Source organism: Microtus pennsylvanicus, chromosome 1 (genome assembly GCF_037038515.1).
Source record: "Microtus pennsylvanicus isolate mMicPen1 chromosome 1, mMicPen1.hap1, whole genome shotgun sequence".
Lineage (NCBI taxonomy): Eukaryota > Metazoa > Chordata > Mammalia > Rodentia > Cricetidae > Microtus > Microtus pennsylvanicus.
This window is the reverse complement of record NC_134579.1, coordinates 62882426-62903701: the sequence shown is the minus strand read 5'-3', so window position 1 is coordinate 62903701 and position 21276 is coordinate 62882426. Positions and strand designations below refer to the sequence as shown.

The following is a 21276-nucleotide window of genomic DNA, read 5'->3' as shown; positions in this document are numbered from 1 at the left end:
ACAGGACGCATGTCTGAGAGATGGACGTTCGTCACTTTACTCTGATTCCGTTTCCATATAATTAGCACTGAACATGGGCTATCAAAATAAGTAGCTTCCCTAGAACAGTCCTTAAATTCCCTATATTCCAAGTCATTAGGGCTGCAAAGGGTCATTCTAATTCCTACCATGTAGCATTCTCCAAAACAATTAGCTGAACAACTAGGATGTGTAATAATACACAGGCCTAGCACCACCCTGGTTGAGTTGTTTTCTGTTCTCTGCATCCAAAAGAGCCTAACACCAATCTTTAAGACAGATAAATGATAAAAGTGGAACAAACACTGGGACATAATGAACAAGACAGCAGTATCCCTTCTCTTGGCCTGAAACAAAAAGGACCACACATGGAGTTACAAACTGACTGAAAACATAAACACCTACTCATGTCTATCAAAGGAAGATAATATGAGGAAGCCAAACACAGACATGTGCTTGTATCAAAATTAGGCAGTGAGTCATGTCAATGTTTGTGGGGTGTCATTCCCATAGTTTTCATGTGCTTCTTGACATCCATCTAAATGACTACAAAACTGGATTATATAATAGGACACAATCTTAAATATTAACTTTACACTTGCAGACTAATGAAATTTGGTTAAACTGAAAACAAATATTTCTCTTAAATGCACACATGTTGGTAGAGGCCGCTCATTCATTCCCAGCTGCCCAGACTCGAAATAATCACTCAGAAAACTGTATTATTTACAACACTGCGTGGCCAATGATTCTAGTGTATTCCTAGCAAGCTCTTACATCTTACATTAACCCATTTCTATTATTTTATATTTTACCATGAGACTCGTAGCCTACCAAGCAAGGTTCCAGTTGGTGGCTTGCGTCTTTCTTCTCTGGCGGCTACATGCTTCTCACTGACTCCACCTTCTTTCTCCCAGCATTCAGTTTAGGTTTCCCACCTAGGTCTACTATGCCCTACCACAGGCCAAAGAAGCTTCTTCATTCATTAATCAATAAAAGTAAAACATAGAAGGATTTCCCACAAAACACACACACACACACACACACACACACGTATACCCACACTTAAGCAAAGGTGGAATTTATTAAATAAAGGTTTTAGAAAGGATGGAGAGACAGCTCAGCAATTAAGACTGGCTGATCTTCCAAAGAACCTGTTCGTTTCCCTGCACCCATGTGGCAGCTCACAACCATCTGTAACTCCAGTTCCAGGTGATCTAATGCCTTCATGCGGCCTCCACGGGTACCAAAGATATGCAGTGCCCATACATTCATGCAGGCAAACACTCAGGCACATAAAATCAAAAAGAAACTTTTAAAATGCAGTTTGACTCTCCATAGGATAAAGGAGTAAGTAGTATGATCTAGGTGTTTATCTGACTAGTTTTTTCTCTGCTTTGTTTTTATTTCTACATCTTCCTTCTGGGGAGTTGGAGAGATGGCTCAGTGGTTAAGAGCACTGGCTGCTCTTCACATAGTCCAGCCTGACCTTGAATTGGCTATGTAGTGCAGGCTAGCTTTTAAAGCCTGATTATCTTCCTTTACTATGAAGTGCTGAGATTACAGGTGTGAGTATTCAACCCCAATACCCTTCCCACTTTAAATAGCCTATTTTTTGTTAGTTTTTTGTTTTGGGGGGACAGGGTCTCCCTAAACACAAATATACAACATAACAAAACAGGGCCTCACTAAACACAAACACACTAAACAAATACACAAAACTCTGGTTGTACTGGAATTCATTATGTAGACCAGGCAGGCTTTGAATTCACAGAGATTCACCTGCCTTTGCCTCCCAAGTGCTGGAATTAGAGGCACGAGCCACTATGCCTGGCTCTAAAACTTCCTGACAGTTATCCAACGTTAGTGAATCTAGTGGACTCTGCCTCTCTGAAGACACTGTGATTCCATTTGAGCAAGCTGGAAGTTTAGTTTTCCAACCAACTAACCAAATGTCGGCATTCAATTCTTACACCCTAGTTAAGTATTACTGTGGCCTTAAAGAAACTATCAGTTCTGAAGTAATGAGTTTTGATTGAATTTACTTTTTAAAAACCACTAGGATTTTTCTCCCCCAGTCAAGAGTTTCTTTGTGTATTCCTGGCTATCCTCAAACTCACAGAGATTCACCCTCCTCTCTGCCTCTGGAGTGCTGAGACTAAAGGAATGTGTCACCACTATCTGGCAAAAACCATTTGGACTTTAATTGTGTTGTAGAAGTATAGTAACAAACATTTGGATGTTTATAGACATCATTTCCACTCTAGCAGATAAATTCAATAAATGTCATATCCCCACTCCAAAAAGTAAAAAAGGAAAAAAGAAAAGCTAATCCCATTTCAATGTCACATTATTAATCTCACAGTTAATGCTTGTAAAACATACGCTTAGGGGCCTGGAGAGATGGCTCAGGGATTAATTGCACTGTCTGCTCTTCCTGAGGACCCAGGTTCGTTCCCAGCACCCAGACATCTGTTAGCAATTGTCTGCACTTCTGTTCCTATGGAACCAACACCTCACACAGACATACACATAGACAAAACACCAATGCACATAAAATGCAAGTAAATAATTTAACAAAGAACTCATTCTACTCATTCTATACCAGATGAAGACAGCACTTCTAAGTATTAATCTAACACAAAGAAGCGTCCTCTACCAGACTACCCAATAGTATTTGAGGTTATAGAACAGACACTAAATTTAGCTGGCAATGACCCAAAATTTCCTCTGGGAAACAAAATTTTTTGTTGTTTGTTTTATTGGACAGGTTCTTACAATGTAGACCAAGCTAGCCATGAACTGACAGAGCTCTGCCCGGAAATGAAATTTTAACCATAAAGAAGACAAAATAGCCAGTTAACACGCCTTGTCACAAGTGAATCGGTCCCATTTATTAGGTTCATAGAAAACATCTAACTGTCTAAAACTCACAGGGAAAAGTGGCCGTATTTGAAAACAGCTACAAGGATCAAAGAAGAGCACAAGATGGTGATGAGCAGAGTCACAGAACACACCAAAGAGGTGTGGATCGTCAGTCCCACTGGAACTTGTAGGGTCAAATTCTTCCGGATCTGTGGAGAGAGGGAAACAGAAAATTTAATAACTCTAGGTGCTCATCTACATCAAGCTCCTACCAACCAAGGCTAGAACTTCTCACAAAAGGGGCAGAAAGAATGGAAGAGCCAGAAGGTATGGAAGGCAGCTGTGAAATGCATAGTTCTGGACATGACATGGCTGTTGTCTGTATGGGCTCACAGAAGCTGCAGTTACATGCACAAGACATGTGTAAGATCAAGTCAATCAAAACTCCAGCTCAGTTGGGGGCAGGGCCTCTGAGGCTCCACAGCTAGTGGAGGAGCTACAGCAGTTGATGGCTGCTAAGGGAGGAAGAGTTAGTCTCCTTTGGGGACATGTCACTGGCAGGCTGCTCATGCCCCTGTGGATGGCCACACACCCATGTGTACATGGAGAGCCCTGACCAGATTCATTAGGTTATACATACTATTTAAAAAGAGGACATGAACTTGGGAGGGTGTGGAGCACTAGGAGGAGTAATGGTTGATAGATACTATCAATATACATTGCATATCTCTGTGAGTTCGAGACCAGCCTGGTCTACAGAGCTAGTTCCAGGACAGGCTCCAAAGCCACAGAGAAACCCTGTCTCGAAAAACCAAAAAAAAAAAAATATATATATACATTGCATAAAGTTTTGTTTTGTTTTTTTGCCTTTCAAGACAGGGCTTCTCTGTGTAACAGCCCTAGCTATCCTAGAACTGGCTCTGCAGACCATGCTGGCTTCGAACTCAAGAGATCCACCTGCCTCTGTCTCTTAAGTGCTGGGATTAAAGGCGTGCGCCACCACCATCCATCTTTGTTTTCTTTTTTAAAAGACCATTTTTTTTTTTTTGATTTTTCGAGACAGGGTTTCTCTGTAGCTTTTGGTTCCTGTCCTGGAACTAGCTCTTGTAGACCAGGCTGGCCTCGAACTCACAGAGATCCGCCTGCCTCTGCCTCCCGAGTGCTGGGATTAAAGGCGTGCGCCACCACCGCCCGGCAAAAGACTATTTTTTTATTCTTAAAAGTTTTCTTTTCTTAGCCAGGTAAGGCGACCCATGTCTTTAATCCCAAAACTTAGGAGGCAAAGACAGGCAGATCTCTTGAATTTGAAGCTAGCCTGATCTATAGAACAAATTCCAGGACAGCCAGGGTACACAGAGAAAACCTGTCTCAAAAAACCAGAAAAAGAAAAATTAGAGTCACTTAAATGTATATCTTATGGTGATCACACCGTTTCTTTGATTCTCTAACTCAAAAGTTTGTATTAATTCTAACTACCTTTTCTTAAGAGACAGGGTCTTGGGCTGACAAGATAGTTCAGTGGGTAAAAGCACTCACTTGCTATCCAAGTCTGATGTCTTAGGTCTGATTTCCCAAACCCACAGGGAAAGGAACCCTTGTTGTGCAGCGGTGGCTATGCCAAGCCACAGTAGTACAGAAAGGCGTGCTAACCAACACTCAGGAGGCAGAGGCAGGAGGATCTGAGTTCAAGGACAGCCAGGACTACACAGAGAAACCCTGTCCAAGGACAAAAAAGAAAGAAAGAAAGAAAGAAAGAAAGAAAGAAAGAAAGAAAGAAAGAAAGAAAGAAAGAAAGGAAGAAAGAAAGGAAGAAAAAAAGAAAGAAACCCTGGATAGGAGGAGAAAACTAACTCCTAAAAGTGTACTCTGACCTCTACATATACACATACACACACCACTAATAATAACAAGGAAAATTAAAAAGAGAGAAAGAGAGAAGGATCTAACCTCAAATTCCCTATGTCATCAAGGCTGGCCTGGGACTCATATTCTTTATGCTTTAACCTCCTGGGTACTGGGAATACACACATATCATACTTTCATTTAAATTTTTAATTTTTCTATGTTGGGGTTCGAACCCAAGGTCTTCCACTTGATAGGCAAATACTCTTCCACTAACCTACATTCTGGGTCTCCTTTCCTAAAAAATGGTATATTCCTTTATGGTTTTGTATTATTTTAGTTTGAATCAGGGTTTCACACAGCATAGACTGGCTGCGAATCACTATGTAGCGGAGGATGGCCTTCCTGCTGAAGGAAAACTGAATGCATCTGCAGTTTTTCTTCACACCTTTACAAAGTATCCCAGTAACACGTATACTCTGAACTAAGGAGGCATGGGACTCACTCCCCACCAGCTCCCAATTCAAATGACACTGACTTTACTCACTGTGATCATCAGTAGCAAAGAACCTTAAAACAACACAGGTGCTCTGTATGAGAATACAGCATGCTAACCTTTCAACACAGCAGAGACTGAAGTGAGACAGTGCTATTTAAAAACAGCATAAAGCTTCTTACTGATTTATACTGCATATTCTTCCACCGGCACATCTCCTCACTTTTCAAAGCACAAGGAGCTGCTACTTCTGACTGACCCCAGCATTTCAAAACAGGGAACTCTGAAAAAAGGGGTAAAAACAAGACGTCAGAAACCTCATCTTTGGATTCAAGGCTACAGCTTGCCTTTCACTTCATCAGGAACTGTTCATGCTGGGATATGAGAATTCAGACATCTCTACACACAGTGTAGATGGCTTGGACCCACCTGTAGATAGAGACTGCACTTTATTTCCCAACTGCCTAGACTCAAATAATCACACAGAAACTATGTTAATTACAACACTGTTTGGCCAATAGTTTAGGTGTATTCCTGGCTAGCTCTTACAGCTTAAATTAACCCATTTCTATTAATCTGTGTATTGTCACAAGGCTGTGGTCTACAGATAAGGTTTTCTGGTGTCTTTTTCCTTTGGCAGCTACATGGCATCTCCTTGACTCCACCTACTCTCTCTCTTTCTATCTCTCTCTCTCTCTCTCTCTCTCTCTCTCTCTCTCGTGTGTGTGTGTTCAGATTTCCTGCCAGGCTGTACTCTGCTAAGCCATTGGCCAAAACAGTTTTATTCATCAACCAATAAAAGTAACACATATACAGAAGGACAGCCCACACCCATCCATCATCACATGCTAGTATGCTGGTGTTCTTTCTTATGTGGATACCTAAGAAACATGAAATTGCAATGGTAACCACATTAATGAAACATGTTTTGTTAACAGATACCATTAAAAATATGTGACTTTTTTTGAAGTATTACTTAAAAAAAAGACATCATTACTTCAAAAACCTGTTCTAAAGGATATAAATTATGTTCAAAAAAATGAACACATCTTCATTACAAAGCCTGATAAATTTCCATATCAAACATCAACACAAAGCACTCAGATCAAAACAAACTATCAGAATCCTGTGTGTTCTCTCAGGAGAAACACTTCTTCAGAGCTTAGGTAGGACAAGCAACGGCATCTTGAACAGGAGCAGAAAACACCACTGGATAAAGAAAGCGGACAGAGTGGAAAAGCGTTTAATATTCCTGTCAGGAAAGGCTGAACAGCAACAACGTAACGTAAGATTAAAAATCCCTCTCTGCTATCTATTAGTAACAACACCGTTAGCTTTGTAAGAAAGCAGGGACTAGTCTCTTAGTTAAGAGCATTTGCTCTTCTTACAGAGGACCTAGGTTCAGTTTCCAACACCTATAAGGTGGCTCACAAGCATGCATAGGTATGTATGTGGTACATATACACACATGCAGGCAAATACTTATATGTAAAATATATCTAAAAGCAAAACAGAAAGCAGCAAAGGGGAGGTAGATCACTATAAAAAGGAGACATCCTCAAAGCACAGCAATCCCACCACTTAGGAGTATGGGGCAATAAAGGAAGTTTAAGGCAAGAGTGGCCTCCACAGGAAGATCCTATCTCATTCCCTTCCCCTGAAAAGAGAAATGGCCAGATGTTACATGCCTACTAATAAAAGAACTTAGTATTACCTATGTTCTTGACAAAGGAACCAAACATGAATGAAACTGATCATACATCTGGACTGGCGCCCAACGTGGGGCAACAACATTCACATAAAACCTGAGGGAGCTTGAAAAGAGATTCTAGACAGAAAAGAACAGAGTTTAGTGCAGCTTCTTGCATTTTTTTCCCCCAGATGAGCTCTGTTTGCTGGCAGCAAGCAGGGGTGCCACAGCTCCTTTAAGAAAAGGCTTATTGACTCAGCATAAGAAATGGCAGCTCCTGGTTAATGCTGCCAGTACAAACTCTGGCTCTTCAGGAGGCCAAGCACTTGAATGGGGTTTGTGAGCAGCGTGTTACAAATTGCTTAATGGCACAAAATAGACCTGCTGCAATGTGCATGTCTTGCAGACTGCCACGTTGGACTGGGTGGAGCCAAAAGGCAAAGCAGCCTTAGTCCTAGCCACGCCACTTAGCATGTTAAGAAGCAGTCCTGGTCAGGAAAGGATTACAGATATACAATAAAAACAGATTCAGATGAAAAAGACCTCTGAGTGGGTCAAAGTGTTGGATAAATGTATGTAAGCTTGAGAGAGAGAAGAGAAAGAGTATAGACAGTTATAATATACATAATATAATATAAGACAGTCATAGGTTAAAGGAGTAAAGATAAAATATTAAACTTGTAGAAAAAGTAATAGGGTAAGAATAATAAGCCACGTAAAGATGGAATATATATGAGAGAGTCTGGATTATGTATATTATTGTGTTTTCTTTGAATTTTTTGACTGTAAATGAGCTAAATACAGAGAGACATTTTCATCATATGGGCTGCTAAGCTAAACCAACATATATATTTTAAAGGTATCTTGACTTCAAAATTTGGGTCTAAAGGTATGTTGCTTTTGTTTCCACAGAAAATGAGAACCTGTGAATTCCTTTCGGACTAATGTGGTTTGATGGACTAAGATCCCCTGAAAAATCTCTGTAAACCCCTAAAATTACTTCATCCAACAAGAAGCAGTAAGAAGTTTGGAGAGAACTATGCCCAAATTTCAAATATTGTTGCTAAATGTTTGTTTACATTTAAAGGGGGATATGACATAAAGATAAATGCTTTGCATTCATATGGATCTTGGTTTATTGATACAAATTTAAGGTCAATTTTGTTATATATATATAAATTGACCATATAAATATATATATACATATATATGTATATATATATATATTTCTGCCCTTGATTAAGGTATTGTTTGTGCAGATCATTTAAAAATGTAATGTATAATTAAGAAATGTAGGTTAATAGATAATCATCTATAATAATTAAGCTTGTAGTCATGTTAGTTAGGTTTTTCTAGATATACAGAGATATATTTCAGATAGATATTCTCCAAATCTTTCAAAGACTAACAGATTATGGCACTTAAAATGTTTTAAGAACTTAGGACTTTTCATGACAATGAGACACATCTGCTCCTGGCAGTACCAATTACTTCAAGAGGAAGATGAGCATCAAAGAGGCTCCTTATGGAGTTTGTTAGCCCTTTGGGAAAGAAACTGCTCTTGCCAGGACTGCTTGATATTATACTATATGAACTGGACGTACAGAATCTACAGAAAAATGACTGCTGAAGTTGCCTAAAGAAGGTGAGACCGTCCTTTAGGGTTCCCGCTTCATGGAAGAGTCTGCCAGACATTCTGCAGGACACAGAAGAAAGTGACTGACAAACTGTCAATATAAATGGAACTGTCTTTGAAATTTCCTGCTTCATGGAAAAGTCTGCCAGATACTATGGGCCTGTAGACTGAAAATGGATACTCCAATGTTACAGAAGAACTTTGGGTGACTGTTCAGGCAACAAGATGTCTCTGTCAATCTTACAGTTTTGGAAGTTGCTTACAATGCACTTCCTGTTTACTTAGGTAATATTATATCCTTCTGAAGTCTTTGATGGAGTTGAAGAACAGATAGTCATAATTATAGTTTTCCTTAGTTATGATAAAAGATAAAATAGATATAAATATTGTAACTGTAATTCTTTTTTTTATATATTTATTTATTATGTATACAATATTCTGTCTGCAGGCCAGAAGAGGGCACCAGACCTCATTACAGATGGTTGTGAGCCACCATGTGGTTGCTGGGAATTGAACTCCGGACCTTTGGAAGAACAGGAAATGCTCTTAACCGCTGAGCCATCTCTCCAGCCCTGTAACTGTAATTCTTGTTTGATATCTGTTTTGTTATATGTAATTTTACTATGTTAAATTTAGACAGAAAAGGGGAGGTGATGTGGGATTCCCCTCTCTATGCTGTGAATATATTTTATTGGCATTCATTAATAAAGAAGTTCCTTTTGGCCAATGGCTTTACAGAGTAAAGCCCGGTGGAAAATCTAAATAGAGATGTAGAAAGAGAGCAGGCAGAGTCAGAGAAAAGCCATGGGCTGCCGCAGGAGACAGATGCGGGATGGAAGCTTACTGGCAGGCTACAAGCACATCGCAATATACAGATTAATAGAAATGGGTTAATTTAAGACATAAGAGTTAGCCAGGAATATGCCTAAGCTGTTGGCCAAGCAGTGTTGTAATTAATTCAGTTTCTGTGTGATTACTTCGGGTCTGGGAGGCCAGGAAACAAATGAGCAATCTCTGACTACATGGAGTCAATCCCAGGAAATAAGCGTTTTACATGAATGCAAATAGGCCCAAACCGTAAGAAAGAAACCTTCAGATCAATGGGCCTTCCAAAAGAATCTTAAGGAAAAGAGAGAGACAGGAGAGAAACAGCAAAACTAAAGAAATTTAATAGAAATAACATTTTTTGTTGCTATTGTTATGGACAAGACTAAAATTATAGTATTTAAGCCTCATGCTCACAAACAGATGGTGGTGGCACACCTTTAATCCTAGCACTCGAGAGGAAGCGGCAGGTGGACCTCGAGTTTGAAGCTAGCCTGGTCTACATAGTGAGTTTTAGGACAGTCAGGATACACAAAGAAACCCTGTCTCGAAATGCCCCCCAAAAGATTCACGTCCATTTAGGAAGTGAGGATCGGGGATGGGGAAAAGGCGCAGAGGTTAAGAGCACTTCTTGCTCTTCCAGAGAACCTGTGTTGGTTCCCAGCATTCACAGTGGGTGAATCACAACTGCCTTTAACTCAGCTCTAGGAGATTGGACACCTGCTTCTGGCCTCTCCAGGCACTGTACTCCCAGGTTCACATACCCACAAATAGACACCCAAATATACACAGAGTGTTAAAAATCCTAAAATGAAAGCGGAAGTGACTGATAAAGTCAGTAAAATGAGTTAGTCTTAGAAAGGAAAGAGGACACTATGATAGGGACAGAACACATGGGACAGCTCTGAGAGCAGGTGGGAAAGTCCTGTTTCTCCTTTAAAATGCTTTATTACAGTTAGTGTGTGTGTGTGCATGTGTGTGTACGTGTGCACCTAGCACACACGTGGAGGTCAGAGAACTTGCAGGAGTTGGGCTCTCCTTCATTATGCATACAGCTGGTCAGGCCTAGCAATACGATCCTTCACCTTCCAAGCCGTCTTCAGGCCTGTAGTTTTATTTTCCGTAGGTATCCATCTCACAACAATTCACTACAAGTTAATAAAGGAAGACATGTTTGCCATTCTGTTCTCGACTAAGGCCCGCCACCACACCTTTAGTCTTAATTCTACCCTCACCTTGGTCACAGTACATCAGTAGGTCTGGGTTGTTGATCACAATCAGGGTGTCTCCATCCTTCCTATGGGGCCGGTGATAGCGATAGTGCACAGGCAAAGAGGCCTGAAAACAGTCGATGCACTGTGCGTCTTGTCGTGCGTAAATGAGGACTGCAGACTCTTTGGACAAATAGTTGGGAGCTTCTATATTAAAACTTTCTGATAGCATCACTGCCTGTGGAAGAGAAAACAAATATTAATCAAGAAGAAAATACTAATGAAAAAAAATAAAAAAGACAAAGGTAAAACCTGAAGACTGCTGTACAGATAGGCAGAAACATCAAGTGTATTCCTGTTACAGGCCATTTCCACTCCGTTTCCATCCTCACTTGCATGTAGAAAACGCAGGATATGATCCGCAAATAATAAAAGCAAACGGGGGAACAACTATGACAAAACCGTTTAACTTGTGTTAGGTTGAAATGACTGGTATCGTCCTGGCCATTTCCTGTTCTTCGGTGAGGTAAACGGTAGTGAATAAGCCAGAGCACCGCAGGCAGGAAGCCAGGCAAAGGTCAGCAACTTTCTAGAGTGGGTATACAATGGAAATGTGAAAAACAATTTTATTTTTGTAGTGCTGGGGCTCAAAACCAGGACTTTATACACTCTAGGCAAGGGATCTACCACTGAACAACACTTACCAACCTCAAACAAATTGCGTGCACACACATACACACAGACACACTGTCTCACTGTGTAGCTAAGGCTGGTTTTGACCTTACTCTGCAGCTCAGGCTGGCCACAAAATTGCCAATCTCCTGCCTTGCCCTACCCAAGGGCTAAAACTATACTATACTTACATCATTCCCAACCAGCAAAGCTCTGGGGGATGCTCCATAGACAGAAGGACTCGCCATGCAAGTCTGAGCACCTGACTTCAAACTCTGGAATACATGCTGGAAGGAGAGAGCTGCCGCCCAGAGGTTTTCCACCAGGCTAAAGTGATGGCTCAGTGGTTAGGACTACATGCTTCTCTGTCTTCTAGACCAGCAATGGAAAGTACGTTGGATAGTTCAAAAACACCTGGGAACCCTAGTTCCAAAAGATCTGACATCCTCTTCTTGACTCTGTGGACACCCATGTGCAAAAACACTCACACAAACACATATGTAAATATAAATAATAAAAATATAAACAAATCTTTAAAAAAAAGTTGTCCTCAGATCTGTATGTGTGCACGGCATGCACACTGGCACACAACACTAAATAAAAGAGGGGCTGGAGAGACAGACGGCTCAGTGAGTGGTGAAGAGCTCTTACAGTGGACCTGAGTTTGGTTCACAGTGCCCACGTCGGTCAGCTCATAACTGCCTGTAACTCCACCTCCAGGAGATCTAATTCCTCTTCTGTTCCCACAGGCATCCACACATACAAGCACATGTCCACACAACACACACATATGTATACACAACTAAAATTAAAATAAAAATTATGTGTTTTTTAAAAAGTACTAAGAGCACATGGTGGCACAAGCCTTTGATTCCAGCACCTGGAGGTAGAAACAGGTGAATTTGTATAAGTTCAAGGCTACCCTGGTCTACATTGTGAGTCCCAGGCCTGCCAGGGATACATAGTGAGACCCTGTCTTAGAAAACAAAAGCAAACAAAAATTAAATGTGTTAGAACTATTTCAAAATAACTATCCCAAGCCAGACATGGTGGCACACACCTATAATCCCAGCACTTAGAAAGCTGGGGTCCTTTTTGTCTGTGTGTGAGTATACACGCACATGTGCACACACACACTCAAATAACATCCATGTGCAAATTTGAGTATCAACAGGACAGCCTCAGGTGTCAGTCCTTGCCTTCCAACTTATTTGGGACACTGCAAGCCTAGCTAACTCGTGAGTTTCTGGGTTATTACTAATTTTTGTTTGCTTCTCGAGACAGGGCTTCTCTGTGTAAGTAGCCTTGGCTGTCCTGGAATTCACTTTATAGACCAGGATGGCCTTGAACTCACAGAGATCCACCTGCCTCTGTCTTCCAAGTGCTGGGATTAATGGTGTGAGCCACCACTGCCAGACTCAGACCCATAATTATTTATCTGAGGCTTTTCTTCTTTCTAATATAGTCATTTAGTGCTATGAATTTCTTCCTAAGTATCTTTAGTAGCAACCTTATGTGGGAGTGTCATATATCAATCTGTTGATTTCATTGGTTAAGCAATAAAGAAACTGCTTGGCCCTGATAGGTTAAAACATAGGTGGGAAGAGTAAACAGAACAGAATGCTGGGAGGAAGAGGAAGTGAGCTCAGAGACGCCATGCTCCCCTCTCCCGGGTAGATGTGATAGCTCTGCTCTCTGAAGCAGACACGATGGAGCAAGCTGCCAGGTCAGACATGCTGAATCCTTCCCAGTAAGACCGGTGCTACACAAGTTTATTAGAGGTGGGTTGATCGGGATATCAGAATTAGCCAGTAAGGGCTAGAGCTAATGGGCCAAGCAATGTTTAAAAGAATATAGTGTCCGTATAATTATTTTGGGTAAAGCTAGCCATGCAGGCGGCTGGGGTGCTGGGGACGCAGCCCCGCCGCTCCTGCTACAACAGCAACCCACTAATTGTGAGGGTCTATTTTCACTTTTCTTTAATTCATTATTTCTTTTATTATTTAATTTATTTATTAAAGATTTCTGCCTCCTCCCCGCCACCACCTCCCATTTCCCTCCCCCGATCAAGTCCCCCTCCCTCACCAGCTCGAAGAGCAATCAGGGTTCCCTGACCTGTGGGAAGTCCAAGGACCACCCACCTCCATCCAGGTCTAGTAAGGTGAGCATCCAACATATAGGCATCCTCCTGAATATTAACCTTCATCAGGCGATGAAAGGAGACAGAGACAGAGACCCACATTGGAGCACCGGACATAAACCTCAAGGTCCAAATCAGGAGCAGAAGGAGAGAGAGCACGAGCAAGGAACTCAGGACCGCGAGGGGTGCACCCACACACTGAGACAATGGGGATGTTCTATCAGGAACCCACTAAGGCCAGCTGGCCTAGGTCTGAAAAAGCATGGGATAAAAACGGACTTGCTGAACATAGTGGACAATGAGGACTACTGAGAACTCAAGAAAAATGGCAATGGGTTTTTGATCCTACTGTATGTACTGGCCTTGGGGGAGCCTAGGCAGTTTGGATGCTCACCTTAATTCACTATTTTTTATTTCCCTTAGAAATATGTATTATGCTGGGCACATGCCTTTAATCCCAGCACTCAGGAGGCAGAGCCAGGCGAATCTCTGTGAGTTCAAGGCCAGCCTGGTCAACAGAGCTAGTTCTAGAACAGGCTCCGAAGCTACAGAACAACCCTGTCTTGAAAACAACAACAACAACAAAAGTAAGATGGAAAGATAGAGGAAGACATCCTATGTCAACCTGTGGCCTTCACATGTATGTGTACAGGTGCATGCACAAATGCTAGCACACATACACAATAAAAAGAAAAACAAAAAGCCAGTATGTCTTTCCTATTAACAAAGCTAAGCACAATTTATTAATCCTTAATCTTAGATGCAGAGACATACACAAATACACATTAACTTTCTTAGTCACTAAACTATGAACTATACTGCTGAAAAGCATTCAGATCCTTTAGGTTAGGTGGCTTAGTCCTGACAAATGTCATTCATTTGTTGAAGAACGCTATTGCAAAAAAAAGACTTTTAAAAACTTCAACAAAATTTAAACTACAATGTTGTCTTATCTAACATTTTACCTTAATCCAAATCTTTGCATGCCTATATTAATTTCTCTTTAAAAATTCCCCAATAGCTGTACCTCTGTTACGTTTCTCTCTCGTAATGAAGCCAACTCATAGGGATCCACAAAAAGTCCTGCTGGGATGTGATGTTTAATCAAGAGTCGGCAAGTCTGTAAGTCCTCAATGCTTTCTCCAAATTTCACTTTTACTAAAAGGTCTCTGTAAGACAAGGACATTCAAAGTAAATCTCTTCACTCAGTTATTAAATAAGATAGATTAACATAACATCCATTATAGCATAGACACTACATTTCAAACTCATTTTCCAAGAGTAGATTATCATGTCAAGTGAAATATTTACACCACAAGAAATCACCCATTGGATATCTCATAATTCCTATCGCGAGCCACAGCACAGCATTAATGTAAAAACAGATGAAGATCAACAGAAAGAAAATCCAAAAGTCACACACATGTTAATATTCCAAGAAAAGAACTAATATTATTTGACAGGAAAGCGGGGTCTTTTCAATAGTGGTACTGACACTGGCTATCGACAAACAAAAGGAGCGATGATGTCATAAACATCCACAAAAATTAGCTTAGGTCTGCAGATGGTTCCGTTAAGAGTGCTGCTCTTGCACACGACCTGAGTTCAGTTTCCAGCGCCCATGCCAGGTGGTTTACACCAGTCTGTAACTTCAGCTCCAAGGGATCAGATATCTCTCTTTAGGTACCTGCACTCACATACACATACCCACAGGTACACACATGCCCACAGCATGCGCACAGGTATACACAAACAACTGCACTCACATACACATGCCCACAGGTACACACATGCCCACAGGTACACACATGCCCACAGGTGCACACACACACAACTGCGCTCATATACACATACCCACAGGTACACACATGCCCACAGGCATACACACTTACCCACAGGTGCACACACACAACTACACTCATAGACACATACCCACAGGCACACACATGCCCACAGGCATACACACAACTACACTCATAGACACATACCCATAGGCACACACATGCCCACAGGCACACACATAAAACTGCACTCACATACACATACCCATAAGCACACACACTTGTATTCATGTACACATACCACAGGTACACATACCACAGGTACACACACCTGCATTCACTTACACATACCACAGGTACACACACACTTGTATTCATGTACACATACCACAGGTACACACACCTGCATTCACTTACACATACCACAGGTACACACACCTGCATTCACGTACACATACCACAGGTACACACACCTGCATTCACTTACACATACCACAGGTACACACACCTGCATTCACTTACACATACCACAGGTACACACACCTGCATTCACGTACACATACCACAGGTACACACACCTGCATTCACGTACACATACCACAGGTACACATACCACAGGTACACACACCTGCATTCACTTACACATACCACAGGTACACACACCTGCATTCACGTACACATACCACAGGTACACACACCTGCATTCACGTACACATACCACAGGTACACACACCTGCATTCACGTACACATACCACAGGTACACACACCTGCATTCACTTACACATACCACAGGTACACACACCTGCATTCACTTACACATACCACAGGTACACACACCTGCATTCACTTACACATACCACAGGTACACACACCTGCATTCATGTACACATACCACAGGTACACACACCTGCATTCACTTACACATACCACAGGTACACACACCTGCATTCACGTACACATACCACAGGTACACACACCTACCCAGCTTTCTGTTCAGAGGCAAATTCTGGACTATAGTGCAGAGGAGACCCAAGCACAGCATGGTGGCTTCTGCTTAGGGAAATAGCAAGATGGGCGGCTAGAGACTGTAGTGGCTGGGAAGACACATAAGAAAATCCAGAAAGGAAGGAGCTCATATTAAAAATAAAGGGGGAGGGGACTGCCGTTGGGATATATGATATGAGAGGATAAATGAATAATTTTTTTAAAGTTAAAAAAAAAAAGCTGGGCAGTGGTGGTACACGCCTTTAATCCCAGCACTTGGGAGGCAGAGGTGGGCAGAGCTCATGAGTTCGAGGCCAGCCTGGTCTACAGAGCAAGTTCCAGAACAGTCAGAGCTGTTACACAGAGAAACCCTGTCTCAAAAAACCAATAAAGTTTTTTTAAAAATCCAACTAGAAATTCTTTGCTTTTGCTGAATGCTAAGGTAAGTGTAATTAAGAAGTTAAGAAGAACAGGAAACAAAAGTGACTAAGGAGCTGAAAAGTAAAACATTCCAAACTTTCATGAACGATCAGAAAGCATTCGAGTTCTAACATCAAAACGTAAAACAGAAACATTCACAGCAGACCCCAACAGGGTAAAGTCTTAGACAGATTAGCCCTGAAACGAAGAGCACTGTAACTTTATAACTGAACAAAAAGCTTATAGGATCAGGACGATAAATTAAAACCTTTATTAACAGGAGAAGAGACCAACAGTCTTTAAAGGAAGAAAAACCAAGTCTACAACTGCCAAAGCTGCTTTCTGTCTTGTCATGTAACTGATGCACTGAGCTACCCTTTGATTTGATCGGCAAGAAAACCACTACCAGGTACGGCCTCTGGGGCTGGTTAGGGTTTTTGTTTAGTTTTTGTCAACATAAGTTAGGGTCTATGGGAGGAGGAAAGTTCAGTTGAGACAATGCCTACATCAGGTGGCTTTAACTGAGGTTTGATGTGGAAGGACCCAGCCCACTGTGGGTGGTGCCACCCTTGGGCAGCTGGACAAGACAGCAAACAGAGCAAGCCATGTGGAGCAAGTCAGTAAGCAGCATTCCTCTAGGGGCTTTGCTCCAGCTCCTCAGTGATGGAGTGGAACCTCAGAGTTGTAAGATCGAATCAAACCTTTTCTTCCCCATGGTGCTTTTGATTCAAGTGTTTGATCACAGCACCAGAAACCCTAACTTAAGACATAGTTGAACCTCGCACCTCCAGAATAAGGGGCCTAAACAAATGTCTTTTCTTTATGTTGTTAAAAAAGAAATGGAATAGCAGGTGGACATTAAAAGTCTTTATATGGGACAGGAGAGATGGTTCAGGGATTAACAGCACTGGTTGCTCCTGCAGAGGACACAGGTTTGATTCCCAGCACCTACAAGGTGGTTCACAACCATCTGTAACTTCAGTTCCAGGGGATCCAATGCCATCTTCTGACCTCCTTGGGCACCAAGCATGCATGTGGTACACACACACAAATATACATGCAGGTAAAATATCATAAATTAAAATGAATAAATTTAACAAAAATTTTAAATTTTAATAACAAATCTTATAAATATACCTAATATGTGAAAGGATTTAAAGATAAACAAGAATATTATAAGGAAAAGGGAAGCATTTTTTTTTTTTTGATTTTTCGAGACAGGGTTTCTCCGTAGCTTTTTGGTTCCTGTCCTGGAACTAGCTCTTGTAGACCAGGCTGGCCTCAAACTCACAGAGATCCTCCTGCCTCTGCCTCCCGAGTGCTGGGATTAAAGGCGTGTGCCACCACCGCCCGGCTCAAAAGGAAGCATTTTTAATAATTACTTTTCTTCTGTGTGTACACATGTGTGGGCATGCACTTGCCATGGCTCACAGGTGAAGGTCAGAGGACAACTTGTGGGAGCCGGTTCTCTCCTCCACATCAGTCCTAGGGCCCAAACTCAGGTCATCAGGCTCGGTGGCACGCACCTTTACCCACTAAGCCATTTAACAGCCCAATTTTGTTTTCAATTTTTAAAGACTTGATTTATGTAAATTCAAATTACATAAAATAAAATTTCTAAATGTATGATTAGAAGCAATTAAACATTGACTAATAAAAGATGGTTTGGAGGAAGCCACAGAAAACAAGGAAAACTGGATCATAAAAAGGAGAAAAATAAACAAAAAAAGACTGGCAGGGAAGAAGGAACTGAAGCAGTGAACTCAAAATAAAGCACACAATCTAGGAACCGCTTCAATGGTACCGGGAAAGACAGGGCAGGGAACAGAGACATATAGCCCCAAACTGTTCAGATTTCATGAGAACTATGATTCCTTAAGCCCAAGAAACTTAGCAACCCTCAGGCAGGGAAAACACAGACAAAACCACACCAAAGCATGTTACTGTACAGTCAGTCACTGGAGACAAAGGTATCAAAATAAAAGTTCATACAATATAGAGAACAACAAAGACAAGAATAAGCCAGAAGAGAAAGTCTGGAATGAGCTATCGGGAACAAAATTCTACAAAAAGAAAAACATGCAAAGTATACTTAATCATAAACAGAATGCTGAGAAATGACTTTTTTTTTTAAAGAAAAGATAATTCGTAACAAAAATAAAAACAAAGTCAGTCAGGAATCATGGTATACACCTATAATTCCAGCAAGTTGGAAGGCTGAGTCAGAAGGATTATTTTAAGCTCCAAGCCAACATGGGCTATACAGCAATACTTTGTCTCAAGAAAGAAAAAGATAGGCGGTAGTGGCGCACGCCTTTAAGCCCAGCACTTGGAAGGCAGAGGCAGGCGGATCTCTGAGTTTTGAGGTCAGCCTGGTCTACAAAGTGAGTTGCTGGACAGCCAGGGTACACAGTAAAACCCTGTCTCAAAAAAGCAAAAACAAAAACAAAAAGAAGAAAAAGAAAGAAAATAATAACAATAATAATAATAGTCAGGTTTGGTGGCACAAACCTGTAATCCCAGTATTGAATGAGCAGGAGGATTAGGAGTTCAAGGTTATCCCAAACTACTTAGCAAATTGGAGACCAGCCTGGACTTTATGAGATCTTGTCTCAAAACAAACAAAAATGAAAACAATTTTTCAGTTTATCCATATTTCAACTATCAATTTCTTGCTGTAAATTATGAGCCAGTATTTGAATATAACTAGAAATCAGTGGGCAACTTACCTGTGGAAACCATCTTTCAAGAATTCTTGCCTCAAAATGATTTCAGAACAAGTGGCCCTTATACCTATAAAGATCAAGACATTAAAAATGAAAATAAGCATATTAAGAGAACTATTAAATAATTAGAAAATAACTATTAGAAAAAGCTTTACTTGTTAGAAAAATCTAATCATTTAACGGAAAGGTAAACATTTTAAATGCAAGCAGTTTGAGCTCCACATAAATCTATTACATATAAATCATGGAGGTTGAGAATGTCTGGTTTCAGATCCTAGTCCACCACTTAACAGCTGTGTCTTTGAGTGAGAGCCCTTCTCTGAGGTTGTCCATCCTCCTAACTCACCAAACCTCATCAGAGACATAACAGCACCCTCTGTATTCCCTGGTCCATGTCTACGCATCTTGGAAGATTGGACACTCATGCTTTGTGAAGATGTTCGGAGAGTTAAAGGGGGGGAAAAAGGCAAGAAAAGGAGAGGCACCTGAAGATTCAAAGAGTTCATTTACAAACGCGGGGTAAACAGAAGTCTTCATAAACTGATTCCATGCATATTTTGGATATTAAAACTATTACTCAATGGGTAAAAATTCAAGACTGGTGAGACCCTGTGTCAAAAATTAAAAAAAAAAAAAGAAACAAAAAGCAAAAAAGACATTAAATATTCAGTTGTCAGATACCTTGCTATAAAACTTTGAGAAGAAATGTGTGGGAAGGACAGTAAGGGAGTGTGAATCACTGCAATAAACCTGTTCCGCAGGAACTTGAAGAAAGCACGTGAACCCAGGAGAGTAAGACTTGGAAGATTCTTGAGGGTCCCTACCAACCCTATGAAAGGGAATCAAGAGTTGCTGGGGACAAACTGCAGAAAGAGATAGGGGGAAAAACCAGACGCTGGGGCTGTGGAGCTGCCTGCAAGCTGCTTAGCGAGCTCCAGGGTTGCAGTTTCGGGGTGGGGGTGTCACCCATGTTGGGGTGGGCTTTCTAGTGAAGCAGCTTCTTTTGCATTATCCCTGCTCCTTGTAACTCCTCGCCCACATTTCCACTGGTAACGCCAATAAAAAAATTCATTGGTTCATCAAATTGGATACTGGTACAAAGGTTACCTTTCTGGGTGAATGTGCTCTCTGTCTCTCTCTCTCTGTCTCTCTCTCTCTCTCTCTGTCTCTGTCTCTCTCTCTGTCTCTCTGTCTCTGTCTCTCTCTGTGTCTCTGTCTCTGTCTCTGTCTCTCTCTCTCTCTCTCGTGTGTGTGTGTGTGTGTGTGTGTGTGTGTTGCATCTCCCTGGGAAGTCTGTCACGCATCACACTACCTCACCCCTTCTCCTTTACATGCAATTTGGGCATTCTCACACGTCCCGGGACTCGAAGGGTTCCCTGGCCTCTCAGCATGCAGAAAGCAGCTTCGGGGGTACCATAAGCATCCCAAGACGCTTCGTGGCTGGACTTGTTTAGTACTTTTGCTACAGTGTGGCCAGTCAGCCTCGGAAGAACAAAGCCCGGGTCCGATGTCCAGGATGGAACACCGCGCAAAGATCACGGGGAGGGCAGGGGCGCACGCGGCCTTTGTTGCTAACCTCCTCCCGGCCCTGGTACCCGTAACACCGCGGGTACTCCCCACCCGCGCCCACGCCCCGGGCCCTTACCCGAGCTGAAGGGGGCATCGCTGATGTCAGCGGCGAGCCTGCCGACCAGCCCAGCCGCCCAGAGGAGCAGCCAGGCCACAGTGTCGGCAGCCAGGACGCCGGAGCGCCGACGCCCGAGAGGGGCGCGCGGGACGAGCTGCGGTCGCGGAGGCAGGCTGTACTCCCACCGGCCCCGGTGACTGGGACGGAGCGCTCCGTGCGCGAACGTCCTTGAACCCACAGAGCGCTCCCACTGGGCAGCTCAGAATCCCTGTAACTCCAAGTTCCCGAGAGGACCGCATTTGACTCCGCCCCTTGCCGTCCCAGCCGGGGCGGGGCGAGAAG

At 42.0% G+C, this 21276-nt stretch overlaps 1 protein-coding gene across 1 annotated transcript; it reads right to left on the bottom strand.

The window, feature by feature from the left end:
• Positions 1-2887: 2887 nt before the first annotated feature.
• On the bottom strand, positions 2888-21251 carry Pigx (phosphatidylinositol glycan anchor biosynthesis class X). The gene is made up of 6 exons (XM_075967123.1): positions 20953-21251; positions 19311-19374; positions 14423-14564; positions 10608-10821; positions 5404-5504; positions 2888-3092 (listed from the first exon to the last, which is right to left on the bottom strand). The coding sequence occupies exons 4-6, from the start codon at positions 10813-10815 to the stop codon at positions 2949-2951; spliced, it is 453 nt and encodes a 150-aa protein (XP_075823238.1). The 5' UTR covers positions 10816-10821; positions 14423-14564; positions 19311-19374; positions 20953-21251; the 3' UTR covers positions 2888-2948.
• Between the last annotated feature and the right edge of the window lie 25 nt (positions 21252-21276).

Coding starts and splice junctions, on each gene's coding strand:
- Pigx (XM_075967123.1), bottom strand. CDS start 10,815: ATGCTATCAGAAAGTTTTAATATAGAAGCTCCCAACTATTTGTCCAAA. Junction 5,505..10,607: donor ACTGATGTACTGTGACCAAG/GTGAGGGTAGAA, acceptor CCCTTTTTTCAG/AGTTCCCTGTTTTGAAATGC. Junction 3,093..5,403: donor AGAATATGCAGTATAAATCA/GTAAGAAGCTTT, acceptor CTCTCTCCACAG/ATCCGGAAGAATTTGACCCT.